General features: G+C 46.2%; 7 protein-coding genes across 7 annotated transcripts; 5 read left to right on the forward strand and 2 right to left on the reverse strand. All coding sequences in view use genetic code 12, as the record gives it.

Moving 5' to 3' along the window:
• Positions 1–598: 598 nt before the first annotated feature.
• CXQ87_001587 (uncharacterized protein) lies at positions 599–3,225 on the forward strand (the record flags this gene model as incomplete). Its single annotated transcript, XM_025480122.1, has 2 exons — positions 599–2,880; positions 2,925–3,225. 2 exons carry the CDS (start codon positions 599–601, stop codon positions 3,223–3,225), a joined length of 2,583 nt encoding a protein of 860 aa, XP_025334422.1.
• Positions 3,226–3,301: 76 nt separating this feature from the next.
• Positions 3,302–4,027, forward strand: CXQ87_001588 (putative 3'-5' exonuclease; the record flags this gene model as incomplete). The annotated part of the gene is made up of 1 exon (XM_025480123.1): positions 3,302–4,027. One exon carries the CDS (start codon positions 3,302–3,304, stop codon positions 4,025–4,027), a length of 726 nt encoding a protein of 241 aa, XP_025334423.1.
• An 85-nt stretch (positions 4,028–4,112) lies between these two features.
• IRA2 (Ras GTPase activating protein) lies at positions 4,113–11,983 on the reverse strand (the record flags this gene model as incomplete). Its single annotated transcript, XM_025480124.1, has 2 exons — positions 4,113–11,568; positions 11,601–11,983. 2 exons carry the CDS (start codon positions 11,981–11,983, stop codon positions 4,113–4,115), a joined length of 7,839 nt encoding a protein of 2,612 aa, XP_025334424.1.
• Positions 11,984–14,188: 2,205 nt separating this feature from the next.
• Positions 14,189–15,061, forward strand: CSI2 (Csi2p; the record flags this gene model as incomplete). Its single annotated transcript, XM_025480125.1, has 1 exon — positions 14,189–15,061. The coding sequence occupies one exon, from the start codon at positions 14,189–14,191 to the stop codon at positions 15,059–15,061; it is 873 nt and encodes a 290-aa protein (XP_025334425.1).
• Positions 15,062–16,206: 1,145 nt separating this feature from the next.
• Positions 16,207–18,008, forward strand: RBD1 (Rbd1p; the record flags this gene model as incomplete). Its single annotated transcript, XM_025480126.1, has 2 exons — positions 16,207–17,025; positions 17,049–18,008. 2 exons carry the CDS (start codon positions 16,207–16,209, stop codon positions 18,006–18,008), a joined length of 1,779 nt encoding a protein of 592 aa, XP_025334426.1.
• Positions 18,009–18,505: 497 nt separating this feature from the next.
• On the forward strand, positions 18,506–19,156 carry CXQ87_001592 (mitochondrial 54S ribosomal protein YmL13; the record flags this gene model as incomplete). Its single annotated transcript, XM_025480127.1, has 1 exon — positions 18,506–19,156. One exon carries the CDS (start codon positions 18,506–18,508, stop codon positions 19,154–19,156), a length of 651 nt encoding a protein of 216 aa, XP_025334427.1.
• Positions 19,157–19,291: 135 nt separating this feature from the next.
• CXQ87_001593 (uncharacterized protein) lies at positions 19,292–21,016 on the reverse strand (the record flags this gene model as incomplete). The annotated part of the gene is made up of 1 exon (XM_025480128.1): positions 19,292–21,016. One exon carries the CDS (start codon positions 21,014–21,016, stop codon positions 19,292–19,294), a length of 1,725 nt encoding a protein of 574 aa, XP_025334428.1.
• Between the last annotated feature and the right edge of the window lie 645 nt (positions 21,017–21,661).

The following is a 21,661-nucleotide window of genomic DNA, read 5'->3' on the forward strand; positions in this document are numbered from 1 at the left end:
ACCAAATAAGTAACTCCAGTGAAAGGTACAATGCCTTTCAAGGAGCAAGCCAGAGATTCCTTTCAAATACTGTAGAATCGACAACTAGTTGACTCTATACATCGATGACTCGGCTACCCACCTTAGTCAACGCCACTGTATTCCACGTAACACTCGGATCCATCCATTTCTCAATGTTAAAGTAGTCAGTAAATAAATAAGTCACACAAAATAGTAACGCTTCACCACGCCTTTAATGCCCTCTTAACACTGCGTGGTACAGAGATTCTGCTTCATCAGTGCCCCCATGGCACAACTCCCATAACGTTACAAGCAAGCAATTTTACAAATAATTAGTTCGATCATTCGCTTTTTGCTCTTTTTCCTTCGGTGAATCTCCCACTTTCCTTCCTCGTCAACCTCACCATCCACGTCCTGTTTCGCAGCCATTCTCACAGTACATCAACAATCACCTACTACTATAATACTCATCACTATCGTCCCAAAACAGCCCCGTCTTGCCACAAATTTGATAGATCTATTTTTCTAGGTACACGCAGTTCCAAATTTACTACCTCGGCATTCCAAATCACGTTGATCGTCAGCAACACCCAATGCAATGACCTTTCCCCTAGAAGCGTCTAATCTTGTGGCGTACCTCCGGGCATTCTCGGTGGCCACAGCGGATCCCGATCTGAATGATGCTTCTACAATCATAAAACCGCTCCAGTTCGGCCTCAATAAGGACGACTTGAACAAATACTACCTCAGTAACCTCCGGCCTGAATCACCGCCCATTCCTTACGATCTACGATCCCAGGCTTCCACCGCTCCCGTTACATCCACCGATTCCAAACGAAAAACACATGCCAAAAAGCGCAGCTCCGTCACGGGTATCAACCGCAAAGAACATCGCAAATCCCTAGCTCAAAGAGACGAAGAAGCCTCCGATGGCTCAGTTAAAACTTTAGGCGTTTCTGCCCTTCAATCTCCTACCGTCACCCTCCCACTGCCACATTTCTCCTCGCCGGATGATCCAAAGAAGAGAAAGAAGAAGAACCCTTTGGTGAAATTGTTCCAGAAGTCTGATAAGAGCAGCATATCCTCGGGACCAGAAAACTCCCTACCCAGCCAAGAAAACAAGAGCAGTCTCGACACCGACCATGGATCCAAATCCCATGAAGGGGAACCTGATATGCGTAGTTTCACCATAGACTCCGGCAGTTCTATGGAGAGACATTCACTTACTGAGCCAAGTACCGCCAACACCATCCAGGATAGTATGTTAGGCCTTCCGAGCGGAAACGTCACTAGCATAAGTGGCTCCGATTTACCCGGGTCGAACTCATCCACTGATTCCGCCTTCACTGATATTGAAGGAGGTTCACTTCTGGACGTTGGGTCCGATTTGATGTACGATTACCTGGTTCCAGATAGTTATGTCCTTCAAGAGGCCAAACACCTGCGAAAGCAGAAAAGAAAGATCAAGAAGGGGCATTCCTCCGCAAGCCTTACCTCCTCGATGCAAAGGTCTAGTCTCGACGACGAGTCAAGAGAGAAACCGCGGGTACGGAAACAAGCAAATTCCCTTCAATTTGAAAAGATTTATTATAAGGTTGGAAATCCGGAGCCGGCTCCTTCCAACCTAAGCCGCATGATTCTGTCAAAGTTCAGGTCGACGTTCGTGAACCCGTTGAACTACTATGGTTTCGTTGCATCAGACGCTCCGGTTCCTAACGCCCATAGAGTTTTTATTGACTTCTTTATGCCACCAAAAGATACACCAACACTTCAGAAGGTTGCAATCTGGAATACAACGCCAGTTCATGACTGTATTGGCTACGTGCTTTTGCAATTATCGAACTTGACCGAATACAAGGAGTCTTTGGATAAGGAATTCATCAATCCCAACAACTGGAGGATGGAGCTCATTGATGAGGATGGCGAATTGTATGATGGTAATTTTGGTGTTCTCGACAGAACAAGGCAGTTATCATCGTACAACAGTCCCAACACTCTAGCGTTATGTCGGGTGACCAAACCGGCCGAATTGAAAAACAACGAAAAGCAATCCCCTCTTCCACCTGATTTCAAACAAAACTTAGATACTTTTGACAAGCATCCGGGCCAGAAGAAGTCTAACGAGCCAATGACGCCTCAGTTTGACACTAAGCCTGGTCAAATGGGTGTTGACACAATTGAGGTAAAGGTTGGGAATATTCCGGATAGTCATACAAACATCGTGAGCTTCTTCATTAGCTCACATATGACCGTAGGTCATCTTCTTGATCTCATATGTCTGCAATATCAGATCGACCCACTACGATACCGTCTAGCACAGGCAGATTTCCCTGATATACAGACCAACTTGTTGGGAGATGACATAAAACTGTCCAAAAACAGCTGGCAACAGCCTTTGGATAATGCAGCCTTGCTTTCTACCCTTCCGACCAACAAGTTTAAGTTTGTGCCTAATTTGTCACAGACCATTCGGCCACTAACAGACGTCAAAGTTGATAGCTTTAGGGATAACAATATCACGCCCTCGTCTGCTACATTCATACCAAATGGAATCACACCTCCTACTAGTCAACTTGAGAATAGAGCAGAAGATGTTTCAGCCAGTGTTACCGACGAGAAAGACAGAATGACTGCTGAAATAGAGAAGCCAGCTGCAAAGAAACCCCATAAGGTAGACCCAGATATGTCCGCTATTACCAATAGAGCTAACAAGCTCTCTTTTGGTGATATCTTGAACCAAAATCGCCCAAGTTTACCGGTCAGTTTGAACACCATTTACTTCAAATGGACAGTGTATCGAAAGAAGCCACCAATTATCAACAGAATCGAGAAGGCGCTTATTATAGACGGCGACTACATACACTTGGCCCCACAGATGACGTCAACTGGCGGAATAACCCTGCTGATAATCCATTAGCCACAAGCAACAACCTAAGCCACCACCATTACCTTCATCACTATAACTACTCCAAATTTTATAAAGAGACCATGATGAAAACAAGCTCCTTCCATATTACACAGATTGTCAAGCTCAAGCAGTACACTCAGTCCAAAAATCCGAATCACTTCAAGATTGTGATTCAGAAACCCGCAAGTGAGACAGGTAAGGATGCAGCTGTGAAGAAAAAGTACGATCTCGAGGCCGAGAACGGCGCCCAGTGCGAAGAGATTATCGAAAAAATTAAATGGTCTCTTCACGTTTACAACAATATGATTGATAAGTGAGGCCCTTCTTTTTGCAGCCAAAATCAGCGGTGTGCATCCAATATGAGGGCATCGCCAAATATGGAGAATGGTATCTATGGGCTTATCTGAGAACTGGAAGCGTTTAAGTGCTAAGCAAAATGCATCCAATCCCAAAAGCGATAAAAATCTCCTGAAGATACGAAAGAAGTCGATCGCCAAGGCTACCCCAAAGGAACGAGAGAAACCTGTGAAGAGGCTCAATCAGCAAAAGACTCCACTAGAAGTATACCTTTGGGGAAAGGACAACAATAATCCTGCGAAAAAGGCCGTTGGTAAATTCGTTGCCATAGATTGCGAATTTGTTGGTATTGGCGATAACGACGAGTCAGCACTTGCTCGTGTTTCCATTGTGAACTACTATGGTGTACTACTACTAGACACATTCGTCAAGCCACAAGGAAGAGTGACCAATTGGAGGACATGGGTCTCGGGAGTAGCGCCTCATCACATGGCCGAGGCAATCACTTTTGCCGAGGCACAAGAAAAAGTTGAAAGTGTCATAAAAGGGAAGTTCCTTGTGGGACACGCGCTAGGTGGTGACCTCAAATGTCTAGAACTCAAGCATCCTAGAAACAAGATTAGAGACACTTCGAAATATTCTGGTTTTCGAGTCGATACAAAGGGCCACCCGCCCAGCTTGAAAAAGCTAATCTCGCAACACTTCAAGTACGATATTCAAAACGGTCTGCATTCCTCTGTCGAGGACGCTAGAGCTACCATGGCGCTTTTTCGAAAATTCAAACCGGAGATTGATCAAGAGGCGATAGCGAAGTACAAATAGTTCTACGGCGTGAATTATCATGATCGTGAAACGTTATTCATATATAATGCATCTTCGGTACATAACAGTAATGAACGGAATGGGTTTATGATTTTTCTAGACGTTCACCTTCGTTGACGCTGCTGATGCTTCTGTGCATAAGTTGTTGCACCAATTTCATTCTTTTCATGTCACATATGTTCTCTGTGACTTCATTTCTGAACTCCTTCACTTGACGTACTCTCTGGAATTCGAATGAGTTCAAGATATCGTTCAATTGCGACTCCGCATTGGCTTCAGAGTACCTTTCATCTTGTACAACATCCACCATGATGTTGGAAATTGATGTGATAAGATCAAAAGAGGTGCTGCTGACCATATTGTTTTCAAGACCACGCTTGACAAGGTGAAAGATGACCAATGCAAAGTCTCTTTGAGTTGCGAAAATATGATTGTACAAACGAATGAACTTTAACTTGAAGTTAGAGTCACAATCGCTATCAAACGTGTAAGCAGCAATGATAATTGCAATTTTTGTCTCTCCACTGATGTTGTCCAAGCTCTCAATCACAGCCTTTGGTAGAGAGTTTTTCGTCACACATTGGAGACCCTCAGCGTCCGCAAAATTCTCCTTGAGAAATTCGTTGTAGGTACTATCTGATGTCGACAAGAAAGCAATCAAAAGGTACTCATACCTGTAGGCCTTGTTGGGATAGCCGTCCTCCAGCAGGAGCTTATGTTTCAACATCCTCTTCAAGCAGTGAACAGATGTGTGCCTGAATTGTGATGTGGTGAGACCAAAACAAAGGAAAAGCATGATATGGAGCTGGAAGTTGGCCTCACTCACCGTGTGATTAACCTCGGCCTCGTATTCTGATAGAAGGGGTTCGAGTAAGGGGCGAGTGCTCATTATAGGCTTCATGAAGTCCTCCTTGTACTCCATTTTGGTGAGGATACTAGTAGTAGTGGTGATAGCTGTCTGGTATAAAGGTGGAAAGCTCAGCAAACTGTGGCAGATAATGGTCCAAATGAGGATTGGAAGATATTTCGAGTCTCTGGCCAAACCTTCTTCCAACCTGGAATAGCAGATCCCTGAATGCACGTACGTATTAGGCTCGTGATATTTGTTGTCGACGAGCATCTTCATCATACGGCCACCGGCTGAATCACTTATACCTGCTCTGGCAAGAGTACCGACCAATGTAATAGCACGACGTTGGAAAAGTGAACCAGAGCTGAACGCAATTTCCATTGCGAGAGATGACCATCTAGCTGTCCATCTGATTTTGTCGTCTGAGGACCCAACCAGAAGCATGAAGCTCTTCAACTTGTCGCACAAGAGATCGAAAGCTGTGGCCCTATTAAAAAGGTGTGTAGCATCTGATCCTTTGCTTCTATCGCCTGAAGAAAACCCAAATAGCATTCTTGCACGCTGACTAGTGAAGTACTCGATTGAAGATTCAATAAGCTCTCTTTGAGGATCTGTGAGATCGAGCTTGTGAACAAATGACTGGACAGTATTGATCGTAAGTTTCTGCAAATCCGGTCCAAACTCGAGCTTGGGGCTATCAATGAACAAGGAACAGAAGAAGAAGACATGCAGCAAGTAGAGCGAGCCAAAAACGTAAGAATTAAAGAACATCGCCGCGCAAATCTTGATGAGGACAGTGATCTCAAGGAGTTTGCTCTGCAAGGCGATGTCAGAATCATCGCTTCTGGTCTTATGGATGCATGCCACAAGCCTGGACATCAATTCACCACAAAGTTCAACACTTGGACTTAACACTGATATAATTTGCTCCCATTCAGATTCGTCTGACTTATTGTCAATGGCAAAAGCAATGATCTCATCCAAAAGCACTGACGTTAGGCGCAAGTCTGCGAAGAGCTTTTTCCAGACATACTTGTTGAGGAATGGAAGCAGGTTCATAGTTTGCGAAGTGATGCGACAGAATTGTCTAGCGATTTCTGCCACTCTCTCTGATCCATTTTCAAGTTCCATGAAAATCTCGTTTCCGACGTTCTCCATCCATGGAGAAATGTACATTACGGCACTCACACGATGGGCCTCAGGGAGTCTCTCGAAGTTGTTGAAAAAAGCTTTTATGAAGCGATAGGTATTCTCGGGTCGTTTTTGTGCGAGGTATGTCGAGACGCTGACAACGAAATCCGTAGTATCTGTCGGATATGCGATACTGGAGGCATGAGATGGAGAAACCCCAAAGTCCACATCGTAGTACGCAGACATCGACGAAAAGAGGTAAGATGCAGATGATCTCACCTCCGGGTCTCTTTCAAGCAAGGCGTGAAACACAATATTATAAAGTTTCCCAAACCAATGCAGCTCTCTCAAATCATCCTCATCCTTCTTGTGACCAGATGTTTCTCTAGTTGTCCTCAACATGGCGAAGTAAAGGAAGCGTAAAATAGCCAGACGCTGGTCGGATGAAATAATAACCTCATAATTGTATCTGTTGAGAGACAATGTGAACTCATTTGGAGTATCAAACGTGTTGGAAATTTCACAGCGAGTAATATCCGACAACTGGTGGACTTCGACCGGTGTGAGAGTGTCAGTCTGAATGAAGTCGGGGCTAAAATCTGTCTTCTCGAAACACAATTGCATAAACTTGCGGCCAAGCTTAAGTGTGGCTGGAACAAACTTTTGTATGGAATTTTCGTAAACAAGACAATCATTGAAAATGACACGAACATCTTTGTCAATAGAAGTAGTGGTCTCGCTTAAACACAAACTGTTAATAACCTCTGGTTTGTCAGTTTGTGAATAGAAGTATCCCTTCGATAGTGGGTTGACGTTAACTCTTAATTGCACCATATCCTCAATGATGCTGACATGCTTGAATCGAGGCAAGTTAAAGTAATAGATTCTTGCACAGTTTTTGAAGAAAACGGATGGTGCATAGTTTCTCATAAGACTGACGTAATTTCTCCCAATGATGCCCATGTAGAAGAACTGAGTGAAGTCATTCACAATGTAAAACTTGTTATCCCACACCTGACTAGCGGCCTCCAATATGAGAAAAACGAAAGTGCTCATATCGTAGCCGATGTCTTTAATGTGGCGGAAGTTGACAACAACAGCAGGTGTTCCGTCGGGAAACACAGCGCTATGGATCACCTCGCTATCAACTGCAAGCTCCATATTCTTTACTGACATTTTTGCCATAAACTCTGCGTATTGTGAGTTACCGAGATTCGCAGATGGGTCAACAGCTTTATAGGATGTGGTCCCTTGAAGTGAAATAGATGGTCGAGGCCTTCCGAGCTCTTTCATGATCTGGTCTAATCGTCTCCATAGCAACACACGTTCATGGAGATTACCGGCATTGACAAGAGGGTCGCCGAGTGTCAATTGGTGCTTAATGTAGACGAAATAAGTGTAAAAGAACTTGTGAATGTATCGCAATCCAGTGTAAGGTTTGACAGTCAAGCTGTGGAATGGATATCCCTCTATAGGGCTCACTGACATGTCCTCTAGGAAAACGAATATCTTCCTATTGAGTTCACCAAGCTGTTCGGATCTTTGAAGCAAACCTTCCCACTTAAGTGAGGAAAGGGTGCCGTTCGCCATGTACTGAATGACCTTCACCAACTGAATAAGTGAGCGCTTCACCTTCACGTTCGAAGTAGAAAGATCAAAGAAAGTTTCGGGGCTGACGATAGCAGGACAGAAAAATCTCAAAAAGACAAACGAGCCAACTGCGATGAGGGCTGCATCCTCAAACTTTGCCCCGACAGACTTGTAAATCTCCGAACAGATGAAACGAAACGAATCGGGAAACCACTTGGCAGATCCCACGATCTTATCAACAATCTTTGCCAAGAACTGGACGAATAGATCAACATCCTCAAGCTCGTGGCTCTTTTCAACCTCGAAAACAACAGAACTCTGGATGATTTCCTGGATAACAGGTTTCAAAACAACTGTCAAGTAGGGCAATCCATCTTCCTTTGCAAAGATTGACATCAATCTAGTCAATGTACTGTTCCTTCTGAAGATGTCGGTGGATCTCGCAACACTGCTGATTTCGTCTGTCAACAAAGTAACGAATAACTTGTCGAGCTTGCGAGTATAACCAAAAAGGCCATGAAGCGATGTTGCTAAAAGATTGTGCTCTGCTGGTGAAGCGACTTCGGCAGCTGCTCCGTATACTTCATATATCTCAGCCATTTCAAACACTATTTCATCAGAAAATTCCTCTTTGGCGCTTTTGAGCTTTTTGGTAGATAACATATCACCAAAGATATTTAAAAAGATGGACCTGATTTTTGAATTCTGGTGATAGCCTAAGGGGAGGACAAAGTGCATGCCATGCTCCGTATCAGACTGAAGAATGTTGGAGATGGATTTGAGGACAACGTCTGTGATTCCTTGAATTTTGTACTTTGAGCGTAGCATTGTGGGAGATGGTGTAGGTGAAGTGTACTTCTGCAATATCTTGAAGAAGAGTGAAAAATGATTCGAGAAAACCAAATCTTTGCTGTGTTTCAAGTTCTTCTCACTCACGCCTTCAGGAACTTCAAAAATAGAGTCTTGTAATTGCATTTCAAGACACTTTGCACATTCACTTGCTAGCTCAATGTACAAGAACTCAAGCTCCGAGCTCTTAGTCTGGTTACTTTGACTTGTGTTCGGAGTTGCCAAAACCGAATCATCCACGTCTGCTTCCTCGCTATCGGCATCAAAAAAGACAGCTTGTTCAAGCCATTCGAGCGAAATCTTTGCATAGTGACTTCTCAATTTGTAAGCACCGGCAATACCATTTCTTTCTCTATCTGCTTCGATCGCCGAACATACTTTGCAGAAACGCAATTTGAGCTTGACAATATCCACAGGGTTTGTCACCATTCCAATAAACTTGTGGAGGAACTCGCACACACCCGGCAATAATGAACACAACACAAATGAACCGTCATTTTTGATAGCAGTCATAGCAGTAATGATCGCCATCATTTGTTCCATGAACAAAACAGCCTCACTTGAAATAACGCCTTGATCAACATAATAAATACCGGCATTCATGAGTTTTGTACAGACCAAGTGGAAGACAGCAGGATGCGACTCGTTCGATAAAGCATCTTTAATCACGACTCTAACGACAAGTTCGTTCAGCTTGAGCAAGCTGATGGCTCTATCAAAGAATGCAGATATTAGAGCTAACGCTCTCTCCTTTTCCTTCGGATCATTTTCCAGAAAGTCTTTATTCAAGAAGCATCCTGAAGTGGATACTAGGAAGCCCGTATAATGCCGGAAGACAAGACTTGCATCTGTGAGGGTCGAAGAGCTATCAACAATATCCAACCACCTTTGGTAAATCAAAAGCCAAACATGGTAGATTGAACTTGTGGGAGGGGCTTCCATGAGAATGTTTCTGAACTTCTTGTGAAGAGAAACAAATCCTGTGAACACGGAATCATCGTCGAGGATTCGCTTGAAGACATGTGCCAAATGGTTGTCAAAACAGTTGTAAGGGTGTTTTCCGTTCTCGATTTCAAGTATATGCCACTTCATCGTGAGCTTGGCCATGCCAAAAAACTGAACGTCGTGGGTACATAGGGCCAAAAGAAGGATAATCTCGACCGCTTCGCAGACAGTTCCGCAGGCGGAGTGTGAGCATTCGTGCTGCAAAAGCTTGTTGTTGGTGACATCTTTGTACGAGATATCTCTTTCTTGTAGAAACTTGTTCAAGAAGATGAAACAAAGTTTAAAATTTGGATCTGTCAACGAGAACACAGTACATGCTTCTGCTATAGCTTTGATGACGAGATTGGAGAAGAGAAAACTCAGACACTCCTTCACTTCTGTGTCTCTCAAGGAATGGCTCTTGCTCCGAACCATAGTCATGGCAAGGGTACATGCAGACTCAAACAACTCAGAATTACCGTTAACAGATTTGAAGTGAATGGCCTGTTTGATTGGAAGGGCCATTTCATGGGCAAACGTAATCAAATCCTTGAGGACAGCCTTCTGATTCTCGCCTTCAGGTTGAGTAACCTTCTCCGACAAGTAGCCAATATAGGCATCTGGGGATGCAGCGAAGATCTCAAATAGCTGTGTCATTATGCGCTCACATTGTCCTATGCATTTCGCATTGAAAGGAGCCTCAACGCTGTCTTGTTGAGTAGACTTGTTGGAACTCGAGTCGGCTGTTTCCACTGGGGAGTTTATGTTCTTGTCCAGAACAGACCCTAGACCGTAATCAAGATTGTTTTTCTTGAGCGACGACAAGAGTGGGTTTGAGTTGGCCATGTTTTTATCCATTTCCGGTAGTCTGTCCGAAGTTTGCGATAGTAGGGTTGAAGAGCTTGAATCTGGACGGTAAGAATCATACAGGCTTAGTTTCCTGTAAGTTGTGAACAAGAGACTCTTCAAAGGTTCTCGTAGTCTTTTCATGACAGATTGAAGGGGGACTTTGTAGGTCTCGACATGGGCGAGGCCCTTAATAACACTCATACAAATCTCAATCTCCGGACAGAGACATTCGTCTTTGCATCCATCCTCTGACTTCGGAAGAGCCGAGATGAAGTAATCCACAAGGATGGGGATGTATTTGTCGGGATTTATTGCGATGGCAGCCACGTATAGGTCTATAGAGAGCTTGCGATAGTGGATTTTGGACACATCGTAAATTATGGTGGGTCCCATTTTTTTCAAATTCTCGAATGTTTCGTCGATGTATTTGACGCTGAACTCACGCACATCACCCTTCAACTCAGGAATTCTGGCTCCTAGAGAGAAGATGTTGATCAAGCTCTCGAAGCACTCCAAATTCAGACCAGAGCTTGCATCCTTGAGTATGGAAGTAAGGAACTTGAGGCGTTTGTTGAATGCTTGTTTGAGCTTGTTTGGCTTTTGAAGAAGCTCGTCAAAGTCTGAGGGGCAAAGCATGACAAACCACGAGTGCAAAGATGGTGCAATGCCTACCATTTCCTGATCCTCAAAAGCCGTTGAAACGTAGTCAAACAAAGTCTTGAAATTTTGCTCACTGGGCTGGCCAGGAATCACTTGCTCCGCGTAGAAGTTAGGGCGGTGAAGACATTGGTATTTGATGTTGAGGGAGTTGAAATATAGGCACACCTGCTTCCAACTATTCGAGCGGATATAAGGCATCATGCTGTAGACTTGCTTGGCGTATTGATCGGCGACATCCTTTGTGTAGTATAGAAACTTGAGCAGGCATGAGTATTTCTGCAAAGCAGCATTAGGGATGTATTCTCCTCTCTCGGCCCATGCAAAGAGCTTTCTATTGAGGAAGGAATAGTAATCGTTTGGATTGGCTGCGGCAAGGTAGCGGAGTACCAACAGGATGTTTTCGTCGATCTCTTTCACGTACGCTCGTATTTCATCGTGTGTCAACGATGTATCACTGGCAAGGGTGTAGTCAATTGGCTTGTACTTGTCATTCCGGATCCGCTTGATGCTCGCGAGAGCTTCTCGGTTCACTTCCTCGGAGAGAAGGCAGAAAAGAACCTCCAAGCTATGATGGATGTCTGTGTTGAGGAGCTCGGATGGCTGGAAGGAGTAAATCATGTAGTTTTCGCTGTGATATCCAAGGTCAAAGTTGAAGTTGACCCCTCGTTAGCGGTGATATTGGAGTTTTTACCTATTGAGGCATTCTTGTCCCACGAGAAACGAATAATCGTGGCAAGCAACTTCATAACCACCACCGTCGACGTCAACGACTTCTCCTCGCGATCCTTGACTTTCCTTGTTGTAGGGTCGATGTTGAGCTTCTCTAGAATAGCCGAGAAGTGCTCGATGATATCGGGCATGAAATCCAGATTGCCATTTTCTTTCAGCGGCTTGGAGTTGGCAAGGAACAAGTTGGTGGTCAAGATAAACTGTGCATTGAGCTCGACCTCGGCAATATTGTACCCCGAACGGTTTGGGAGGATGTTCTCCAAACGGGAGCTCAAAGAACGAATCAACTCGCTCTTGAGGTCGCTGGAGGCCATATCCCTGGAAGTGCTAGGATGCAATAACCGACTTATTGATCTAAAGGCAAGATTCTTGAATGGATGGCTCTGTGGCCGCTTTGTGGGTGATAAAGTGGAAGAAGATTGAAGTGTGGAGGCTTGAGTATGGAGGTCAGATTGGGTATATGTGGAGGGGCACGACTTCGGAGAAAGCCCGGTGAAGATGAAACAGGGAAGTAAGCAAGTCTTTTGACGATTATTTGACTTGAATTAGCCTTATCAATTCACGATAGAGACTGGATTTTGTCTGGGCTAGGTGGGCAAAGTTGTTGGCGAAATCTCGGAACTACGACTTTTTGCAAACACGCGGATTTCTCGAAAGGAGAAGCGATTTGGAACTGGATGTGTATCAAAAGAAGGGAATGAAGGGTTTCCGAAAAGAATTGTTTGAGTGGATGGTGAAAAGTACTGGGGTTGCTTTGGTTGGTTGTGCCAGTGTCGCAGATGATACTGAGAACGAGATTTAGCACCTTTAAGAGCAAGACAACATCTTCATCTTTTAGACAGAGTCGAATAATTTAGAGTTTGGGTCCTGGTTTGACAGGCCACTTGGCATGGGCTGAGAATGGCAGATCATACTAGGAAGCGAACCTCCAACATTCATGTGCATACGTCACCGTTAGGAGACTGAGGTGGAGTGGAATCTTTCATTTTTCTACTACGATTGGCGATTGCAAATCCAACCTCCTTTGAAAGCCCTGAGGCTTTGATCCATGGGAGCGCTGAAGTCTATTTTCCACTCCCCTCCTTGATCTTCACCATATTGTACCCCACACATGTTAGATCGTCGTCTGAAAATCTCGAAAATCAAGGCCGTTTATCGGCTCACAGGCACCGTCAGCTGATCTTGGGCTCCTTGCGGCTGGCATAGGTGAAACAAAAATGGCTCTTACTGATCAAACTTTATTTTGAGAGGCGGAGCATGTTTAACCGCTTGTATATGAAACTTGCTGAGTCTGATGTCTTAAACTTTCACGGTACATTTGGCTGCGAATTCGGAATTTGTTCGGACAACACAACAATACATCGTCCAAGCCACCAGGCCCCGCAATCGACGAGACAAGAATGTTTTTGACGTGGTTTTGCTTTTTATGAATTGTTGTAATTGGAGAGGAGGACTTGTGATGTTGATGAAAGTGGAATTGTGGTGAGGGTGTATAATTCTGATCCTGCAAGGATGCCTATTGAGATGCACTAAACCGGCGTTTTTCAAAGAGAGGACGTTGATGTTAGTCGAATAGGATCCTCTCTGGAAAGTGTACCGCCTTGAAGATGGTGGCATGAAAGTTCTCCTTCATTTTGCCCAATTCTACGCGTTTTCAGCATAATTAACCATCCATTGAACTTTATTCTCATCTTTTCGACTCCCTCCGTCTTTTTGAATAGCATACTTATAACGACCTTGAAGCTAAGGTTGCACCGAACCGACTCGCTCCATATATCCAGGAGGTACGGGTGTGCTACATCCACCGGACCACCCCGACTATATCCACATCCCAGGGCCTCATACAGCCCACGATTGAAACCTTCAAGCTCGACCCAACCAAGCCCTCCGCCTCTCAAGCTCTAACTGACTCTTCAAGGCTTCGTTCTGGGGTACCATGGTTTCTCCTGCATGCACCCACGACCAATGAAAAAGTGCCCGCGAGATAAACCTTCAACAACCACATCTACTTATCTTCAACAATGGGTGCCGCTTACCAACTTTTCGGAAAATCCGTCCAGCCCCACGTCTTGTCGCTCGCCACTTTGGGTGCTGTTGTCTTTATTGCCGTCCCCAAGCCTTGGGGTCCAGCCAAGCCCGCCACTCCAGCTATCAACGCTTCTTCCAAGGAGGAGGAGAAGTTCGTCCAGGACTTCTTGGCCAAACACCTCGAGAAGCCTGCTGAGAAGCACTAGACCGATATAAATATAAATTCACGTTTCCAGGAACTGCCGCCGGGCGGATCTGTAGATACCTACGTAGATCGACGACATGACAGTATTTTACGGTCCTACTCGGCCTGGTGCATCACCACACCTCAAACAACATGGCCGAATCCACCAAGTACCACAATTCGAATATTTAGCCCATTTTGACGGAGGGCTTGTTGACCTGAGGTAAGCTGGTGTACGGGTGCATTGGTCCCACTCTAGCTGAAAATCAAGCCATCGCATCTCATCGCCTCAACTAGCACATCCCTAATGTCAGCCATATACAAAGCCTTGCAGCTGAAACTGACCAAGGAGTCTTCGGAGCAGACCAAGCATATCAACCGTCAGCGTGTGCTTGTCATCTCCTCGCGTGGTGTCACTTACAGACACAGACATTTGATCCAGGACTTGACCTTCTTGATGCCTCACGCCAGAAAAGAGCCAAAGTTCGACTCCAAGAAGAACTTGCACCAGCTTAACGAAGTTGCCGAGCTCTACAACTGTAACAACATTTTCTTCTTTGAGGCCAGAAAACACCAGGACCTCTACTTGTGGATCCTGAAGCCTCCTAACGGGCCCACCATGAAGTTCTTCATCCAGAACATGCACACGTTGGACGAGTTGAACTTCACTGGTAACTGCTTGAAGGGCTCCAGACCAATCTTGAGTTTTGACAAATCGTTCAGCTCGCTGCCCCACTACGACTTGATCAAGGAAATGTTCATCCACACATTCGGTGTGCCTCCCAAAGCCCGTAAGTCCAAGCCATTCGTGGACCACGTTATGACCTTTTCCATTGTCGACAATAAGATCTGGGTGAGAAACTACCAGATCAGTGAAACCGAGGAGCTCAAGGAGAGCGACATTGCCAGGGGTGAGGTGGATGCCGATTCGCTTTCTTTGGTTGAGATTGGTCCACGTTTTGTGATGACCCTCATCACCATTTTGGAGGGCTCTTTTGGTGGCCCCAAGATCTACGAGAATAAGCAGTATGTGTCTCCTAACGCTGTGAGAGCTCAATTGAAGCAGCAAGCCGCTGAGCAGGCCAGATCGAGGGCTACTGCCGCTTTAGACAGAAAGGTCAAGCGCAGAGAGATGGCCTTGAAGGCTGATCCTTTGTCCAACGAGTCTCTTTTCAAGTGATTGGAGAAAATGGAGTAGTGACTGGATAATTCTTCCCGCCAGATAATAGTCTGGCTTTCACATCAGGTGCAGACACATTGATTAATTGTTCAAACAGCTTGAGAGGTGTTGGATGGTTTAACTAGGCTCAACAGTCGGTCTCGTGCTCTCATAAAAAACGGTTGTCCTTACAGGCAGATACGGGGTTTGAATTGTCTTAGAGTGGGTAATCTACGAGACTGGAAGCTGCTGGATATTCAGAGCATAGACAAATAGCATATACAAGAACGGTTTTGAGTTCACTAGGTCAGTAAATGGTAGTCCTTGCCAACGCTAGATGACATCATCACGCGATGAAAAAGAAAGTCTTGTCAGAACGTTTTTCCGGATTCATGGGGCAGTGTCTTCAGCCTCACTTTCCAAGTCCCCAGTACCCTAGCTCATAAACACCCTACATTACCCAAAACACACTTCCATGAACGTGGTACCTGAAAAACACAATAATTGTCTTCTTCTCATACAGGGAAAATGCTGGGAAACAAGCGGACCATTGTGCGCTGAAAATGGTACTACACCGTCATGCCAGGGGTGACCGCTTCACATTCCCCGTTGAGACAAGGGCTGTTTTCGTGCCGATCCTCGAAACTCCCAACATCTGATAATTAACAATTCTACAGACATTTGTTTCTCTCATTCTCAGGGGTTTGGCCGTATTTTGCATGTTCCTGATTGGAGAGCCCTTGAAGGATCCACTATGGCGGTATTTCGCAGCCATGGTTGCAACCACCGCCTCATCAGGCACCAGGCACAGCGCAAATGAGCGATTTCAGGCGGAAACAGGGGCGATTTGGGATAATGTGAAACAAACTTGTCAAAACAGGGGAAACCGCTTCCTTGTACGCGTAATAATTGTCTTTTCGTCTAACTGGTGCACGGTGGATAATGGGGACTCGGTGGGCCAGGAAGCTCACTTCCATAAACTGGGTATCCAGCCCGGCACGCGTAGATTTGCTAAAATATTAAAATTTAAAGCCCACCTAAAACCCAGACTTTCCGTTCTCTGCTTCCCTGACCGCCCAAACTCGCCTGTGCACGAACTCGTCTTCTACATATGAGTGTACTGCCTCGCTCCTACACAAACCTCAAGTGTACCATCTCCAGGGACCATGCTGTTCAGAGACCAGTTCATGCAAAACGCCCTGGATCCACGGCCACCGGTGCCTGAAAAGGACCACCTGGCTCTGTCCTTTTCGTTTGAGGCCCATCCGGAACCCACAAAGGTCTCACCCTTCCTGCCCTTGAATGACTCCACCTTGAAGGTGAATAACCCTTACGGCCGCCTGGAGCCCTACGGGTACCGCTACTACGAAAGCGGTGGTTTCGAAGAGACGAGCCAAAACAATCTTCACCAAAACAGCCTGGGGCTGGAACAGCACGAGATGGACAGGTTCCCCAGCAGGAACCCATTCGACGACGATATCAAGGACCCCTTCACAGATAAGGCCAGCAGCGTGGACGAGAAGTTCAAGAGAAACGACAGGGCCCGCCGCAAGCTCGAGAACAGGTTGCCTCGGTTCCATTACACAAAGCTTCCCTACTTCACCATCTTGGTCACCTTGATCCAGGTGATCGTCTTCATCGTGGAATTGGCCAAGATGGCCCAGCTCACGGGCCTGGCCTTCCAGACGTCTCCTTACTTCAACCCCATGTTGGGACCTTCCACGTATCTTTTTATCAACATGGGGGCCCGATACGTTCCTTGTATGCACAAACTAGAGGGCATCACCTCCGACCCTCTGATCCAGTTCCCATGTCCAAATTCCACGTCTGCAGACACGAACGTATGCAGCCTAGCGGAGCTTTGCGGCTTGAGCGGGATTTCCTTGGATTCCAGCGGCTACCACCCGGACCAATGGTACAGAGTCATCACACCAATCTTTCTCCATGCGGGCTTCCTCCACATCGGCTTCAACCTCCTTCTTCAAGTGACGATGGGGCCTCTGTTGAGCGTGCCATTGGAGTCTTGAAATACGCCATCATCTATTTGGCTCTGGGTATATCGGGCTTCCTTTTGGGTGCAAACTTCTCACCCAACGGAATCGCTTCCACGGGTGCTTCAGGCGCCCTTTTTGGCGTTATTGCCACCAACTTCCTTTTATTTATCTACTGCGGACGCAAGAATACCAATCCTTACGGTACCAAACACTACAAATTATTCATCTTCATCATGGTGCTCGAGGTGATTGTGGCCTTTGTCTTGGGCCTTCTTCCTGGCATGGACAACTTCAGTCACATTGGTGGCTTTTGCATGGGGCTCTTATTGCTGATCCTCTTTCTTCCAGACCCCTCATTCGTTTACATCGACGGTATCTACACCTACTATGCTGACACCTCCACCGCACAGCTTATGCTCAACCTGTGGAATCCCATGGACAAGTACGGCGACAAAATAAAATGGAAGGTGCTTACCTGGGCTGCCGTTAGGGTTGTCTGCCTCGTTTTGGCCATCCTCTATTTTGCACTCTTGTTCCAAAATCTATATTCGGACGAGATGAAGCAAGGCAAGAAGACATGCACCTGGTGCAAATATATTAACTGCATTCCCGTCAACGGTTGGTGTGAACAGGGCGAGGTGAGCGTGGAAAATGTTGATAGCTCCGGAAACCCAACTCTGGCCTCCCCCACGTCTTCAGCGCCAGCGCAGTCATACTCACTCGTTACCATCACCTCGCCTGGTCAGACAGTACCAACTACCGAAGCTCGCAATACCCAAAAACGTGACGTCGTCATCCCCACAGAACTTCCCACAAACGCAAAGCGGTTCCATGTTGAATTGCTGGATACTTTCGGCAGCAATCTGACTCAAGCACCGGCTGTCACTTCCTCGATGTTGACTGACATCACCCTTGTGGCTGTGATGGCGATGCTCACATTCCAGTATCTTCGCCGCCGCCCTCGCAAAGCATAACCTTCACGATCTTTATGACCCAATACACTAGAACGGTACGCCGGACAAACTGTAGGCTACCCAAGTCGTCCGCTTCTTTTATAAATGCAAATATATATAGTCGCACTTGCAAAGCGTACACTTGTAAGACCGACATTTTCAGGGCTTGATTGCCCCGAACTCATCAAGCTAAATTATTCATAGTAGTCTCTAAAGCTTGTCCGTCCCAGTATTGATCTAACGGCACTGCAGTTGCAAATGTGACTTACTTACTGTACGGTGAACTTCATCTGGCTGCGAAATATCCCCCAACTCATAGGTAGAAAACAAAGATCCAGCGAGACCAAGTTTTGGTAAATTGAAATCAAAGAATTTTCTTCCAAAGATCAAAACAATTGTCTCCGTATAAATCTAACTTCCACGTTCGGTTCACTACTCCAGCTTCATGAAGACTAGCTCCACCCTGCATGTGCGCCTACACCTCTATGGAAATTTTCTCACCACCAGTCTTCTCCAGCATGTTACGGTCCAGTCTTCCAGTGAGGATCCGGCTGTTGTCGACGACGGCAACAAGGCTGTTTTTCGGCTTCTCCCGTAAAGTCGATCCCAAAATCATCGAGAAGCAAGACGATTTCAAGACAGATCCAAAGTCCAAAATCACCATCTTAGATGAGAAGAACTCCCCCAACTTCCAGCCTTTCAACGCCGAGCGTGATATGCCTGGCTTCAAGGTTGCTCAGTGGAAGCAAAATGTTGTCAGAAAGCAGGACATTGAGGCTTCCTACACTCCAGAGCTGGTTGTTCAGATCATGAGGGATACATACCAAGAGCTTCAAGGCCTGAGCCCAGATGATCTCTCCACTGCGCTTTTGCACGACCTCCAATTCAGATTCCGTTACTTCAAGGCATTGCAACTGAGGTTGGGTTTTGACATTTCCGACTACATCATCAGCAGATCACACAGTTTAGAAGATTTGCAAGTGGAGCTCAATAAGGTGGTGGCCCACAGATGGTCTAGCGAGAGGAACCCTAACGCCATTGTGTTGAGGCCTGAGGACTTTAAGGGTGTGCCCAACGTTTATTTGAACGAGGAGCTTCTGGAAGCTGAGCAAAAGAAGCTTTATGAAGAAAAGTTGGAGGAGGTGAGGAAGCAGGAAGGTATCTTGTAAATATAGCATTCGTTACGGAAAAGACATGTAGAGGTTTTGAATTGTAGCCTATCTGGGGGTATTTCATATTCATACTTAATGTGTGTAATGCCTTGATGCGGATCGTGGGTATAGATTTCCACCCAGCTAACTGACTTATTTCCTCGTTACATAGAAAATGGCTGCAATCGCTGTGGCTGCTGCAAGCACACCAGGGATAAGGGTCTGGTTTGAAATGCCTGGAATCAAGTCTTCGGTCAGCACTCCCCTAAGTGGTTTGATCTTGCCAACTGGAGCCTCGTCGTGAGGATGGTGGAGGTAGATGTCTGCCTTGAAGATATTCAACTTCTCGTGTACCTCGACACAGTCCCTTAAATCGTGGTCGGAAGTAATAGAAACGATATCGCCTTCGTCATCGACGTAGCTAATGGCGTAGGCCTCACCTTCGCCTAGCTTCAAAGCCTCGAGGTCCTTGCTGTGGAGCTTCGAGTCCACCACATCCTTCAACTCCTGGAGACTTTGTTCTGGGCGTATGGTGACTCTATGGACTCTGCTGGCAAGCGCTGGAGAACGGAACTTGAAGACGAAGAGACCGTCTCTCTTAGTGCTCGATGCGGTCTTACTCATTTGCCTAGAGCCTTCCTCGACTGCCGAGATTGAGTCCGACGGATTCACATCGATGTTGAAAGATTGGAACTCAGAGGGCGTCACATCAGGGGCACTAGCGGCAGAGTCCAGGTGCACAGACTCAGAATCGTTATCAAGCGATGTCCAGAACTTATTCCACGCTGGGCCTTCACCCGGCTCCTCCTTGCCTTGATTTTCCTGGTTCTCGATCCGTTTGATTTGGTTGAGCGTGGCGTACGTAAGGCGCAACACGTCCACGATACCCACAATTTCGTCTTCGTCGTCTACGACGGGCAAATTGAGATAGTGACCCTCGAACATTTGCCTCAAGGCCTGCTGGATGGATAGGCTAGAGTTGGCAAAGTCAGGCTGAGAGGTCATTACACGCACCACAGAGCACTTCTTTGGATCATGGCCGGCAGCAATTACCCTCAAAACGACATCTTTCGACGTGATGATACCGCTGACACTGTCGTTCGTATCCTTGACCAAAACGGCTGTCGTTCTATTTTCACGCATCAAGATGGTCGCTTCATACACCGTCAGCCTCACTGTGGTGTAGACGGTTTGTGTTGTGGGGTCTAACACCAGCGCCAAGGTGGGACCGTCCATCTTCAGCTTCAAGTCTTGGAAATACTCAAACACCTGTCTTGGTTGGTCGGCCATACCCATTTCAGTGTGTACCAGGTCCAAGGCATCGTAGAGTTTCTTGGAAGAGGCGTGTAAGCGCTCGAGCTTCTCCATCTGCTGAGCATAAGACTTGGTGATGTCTAACACACCAACAATATGGTTCTCGTCGTCTAGCACGGGCAAGTGTCTGAACCCTTTCTCGACCATAAGTGTGAGGGCTTCCAGAGCTGGAGACAGCGCTTGCGTGCAAATCGGATTGAGCGTCATAATCTTCTCAATTGGGGTGCTGTTGGCGTTCAATCCTGACCCCACCACTCTAAAGGCCAAGTCTTTGGCGGTAAAGATACCAATGAGTCCGCCAGCATCATCCACAACAAGAATGCAGTTTTCTCTTTTGGCCAGCATGAGCTGTGCAGCTTCGTATACCGAGGCCGACGCCTTGCACACGATCGGATCAGACGGATTCAAGGACCAGACGGTACCCGGAGCACCCTTTTTCAGCCGGCTGATCCGCAGCCCCAGGCCTCTTTTCTTCGAGAGTTCATGCTCAATTTTGCGCCTGATTGCCTCGTCCTTTTTGGACTGTCTTTTGCGCAGGTCTGGCTGGGGGCGTCGAAAAGACATGGGTGATAAAGTAGTTGGAGTTTGTTGATGTGTGCGCATAAAGGTAAACACAGAGATGGACCGGGCTCAAAAGGGAAGGGTGCAATTGTGGAGGGGTAAATAATCGAAGATAGCGAATATGCCTTTTTTGGTGTTTCTCGAAAGGGATTGACTTTAATTTTCTTAGCTTCACTAACAATGCGTTGGTGGTGGTGATGGGAGGAGCATGATTTTGCAACCATTCGCACAAGGACTCCATTGATCGGATCCGAGGTGGCATTGAGGATGCGCCAATTCAAGTACTGCCGGGAGCTTTCCTTTTATTTAGGTGAATAGTTGCTTCTTGTGTCAAAAGCCCCCGATTGAAATATATAGCTTCATTCGAAGGCTCGAAATGGGTGTGTCCTAGCATATCGTTAGCTTCCATGGCTACACGGTTCGATACTTCGGACGTCTCATCGATCGCTTCTTTTATATCAGCTAGGAATGTTTGTGTGGTTTTTAGGAGCTAGAGCTGTTTGACTGTGGATCAGCGCAATCAATCCCATCACTTGTCGAGATATCCTAGTTCTAGTACTCCAATTTGAGACCGGATGACCTTTTGTGAATGTTTGGAAGCTATTTCGGCGTATATTGATGAAGAAAGCTTGCTTTTATGGCTATATG

Source organism: Candidozyma duobushaemuli (genome assembly GCF_002926085.2).
Source record: "Candidozyma duobushaemuli strain B09383 chromosome Unknown B_B09383, whole genome shotgun sequence".
NCBI lineage: Eukaryota > Fungi > Ascomycota > Pichiomycetes > Serinales > Metschnikowiaceae > Candidozyma > Candidozyma duobushaemuli.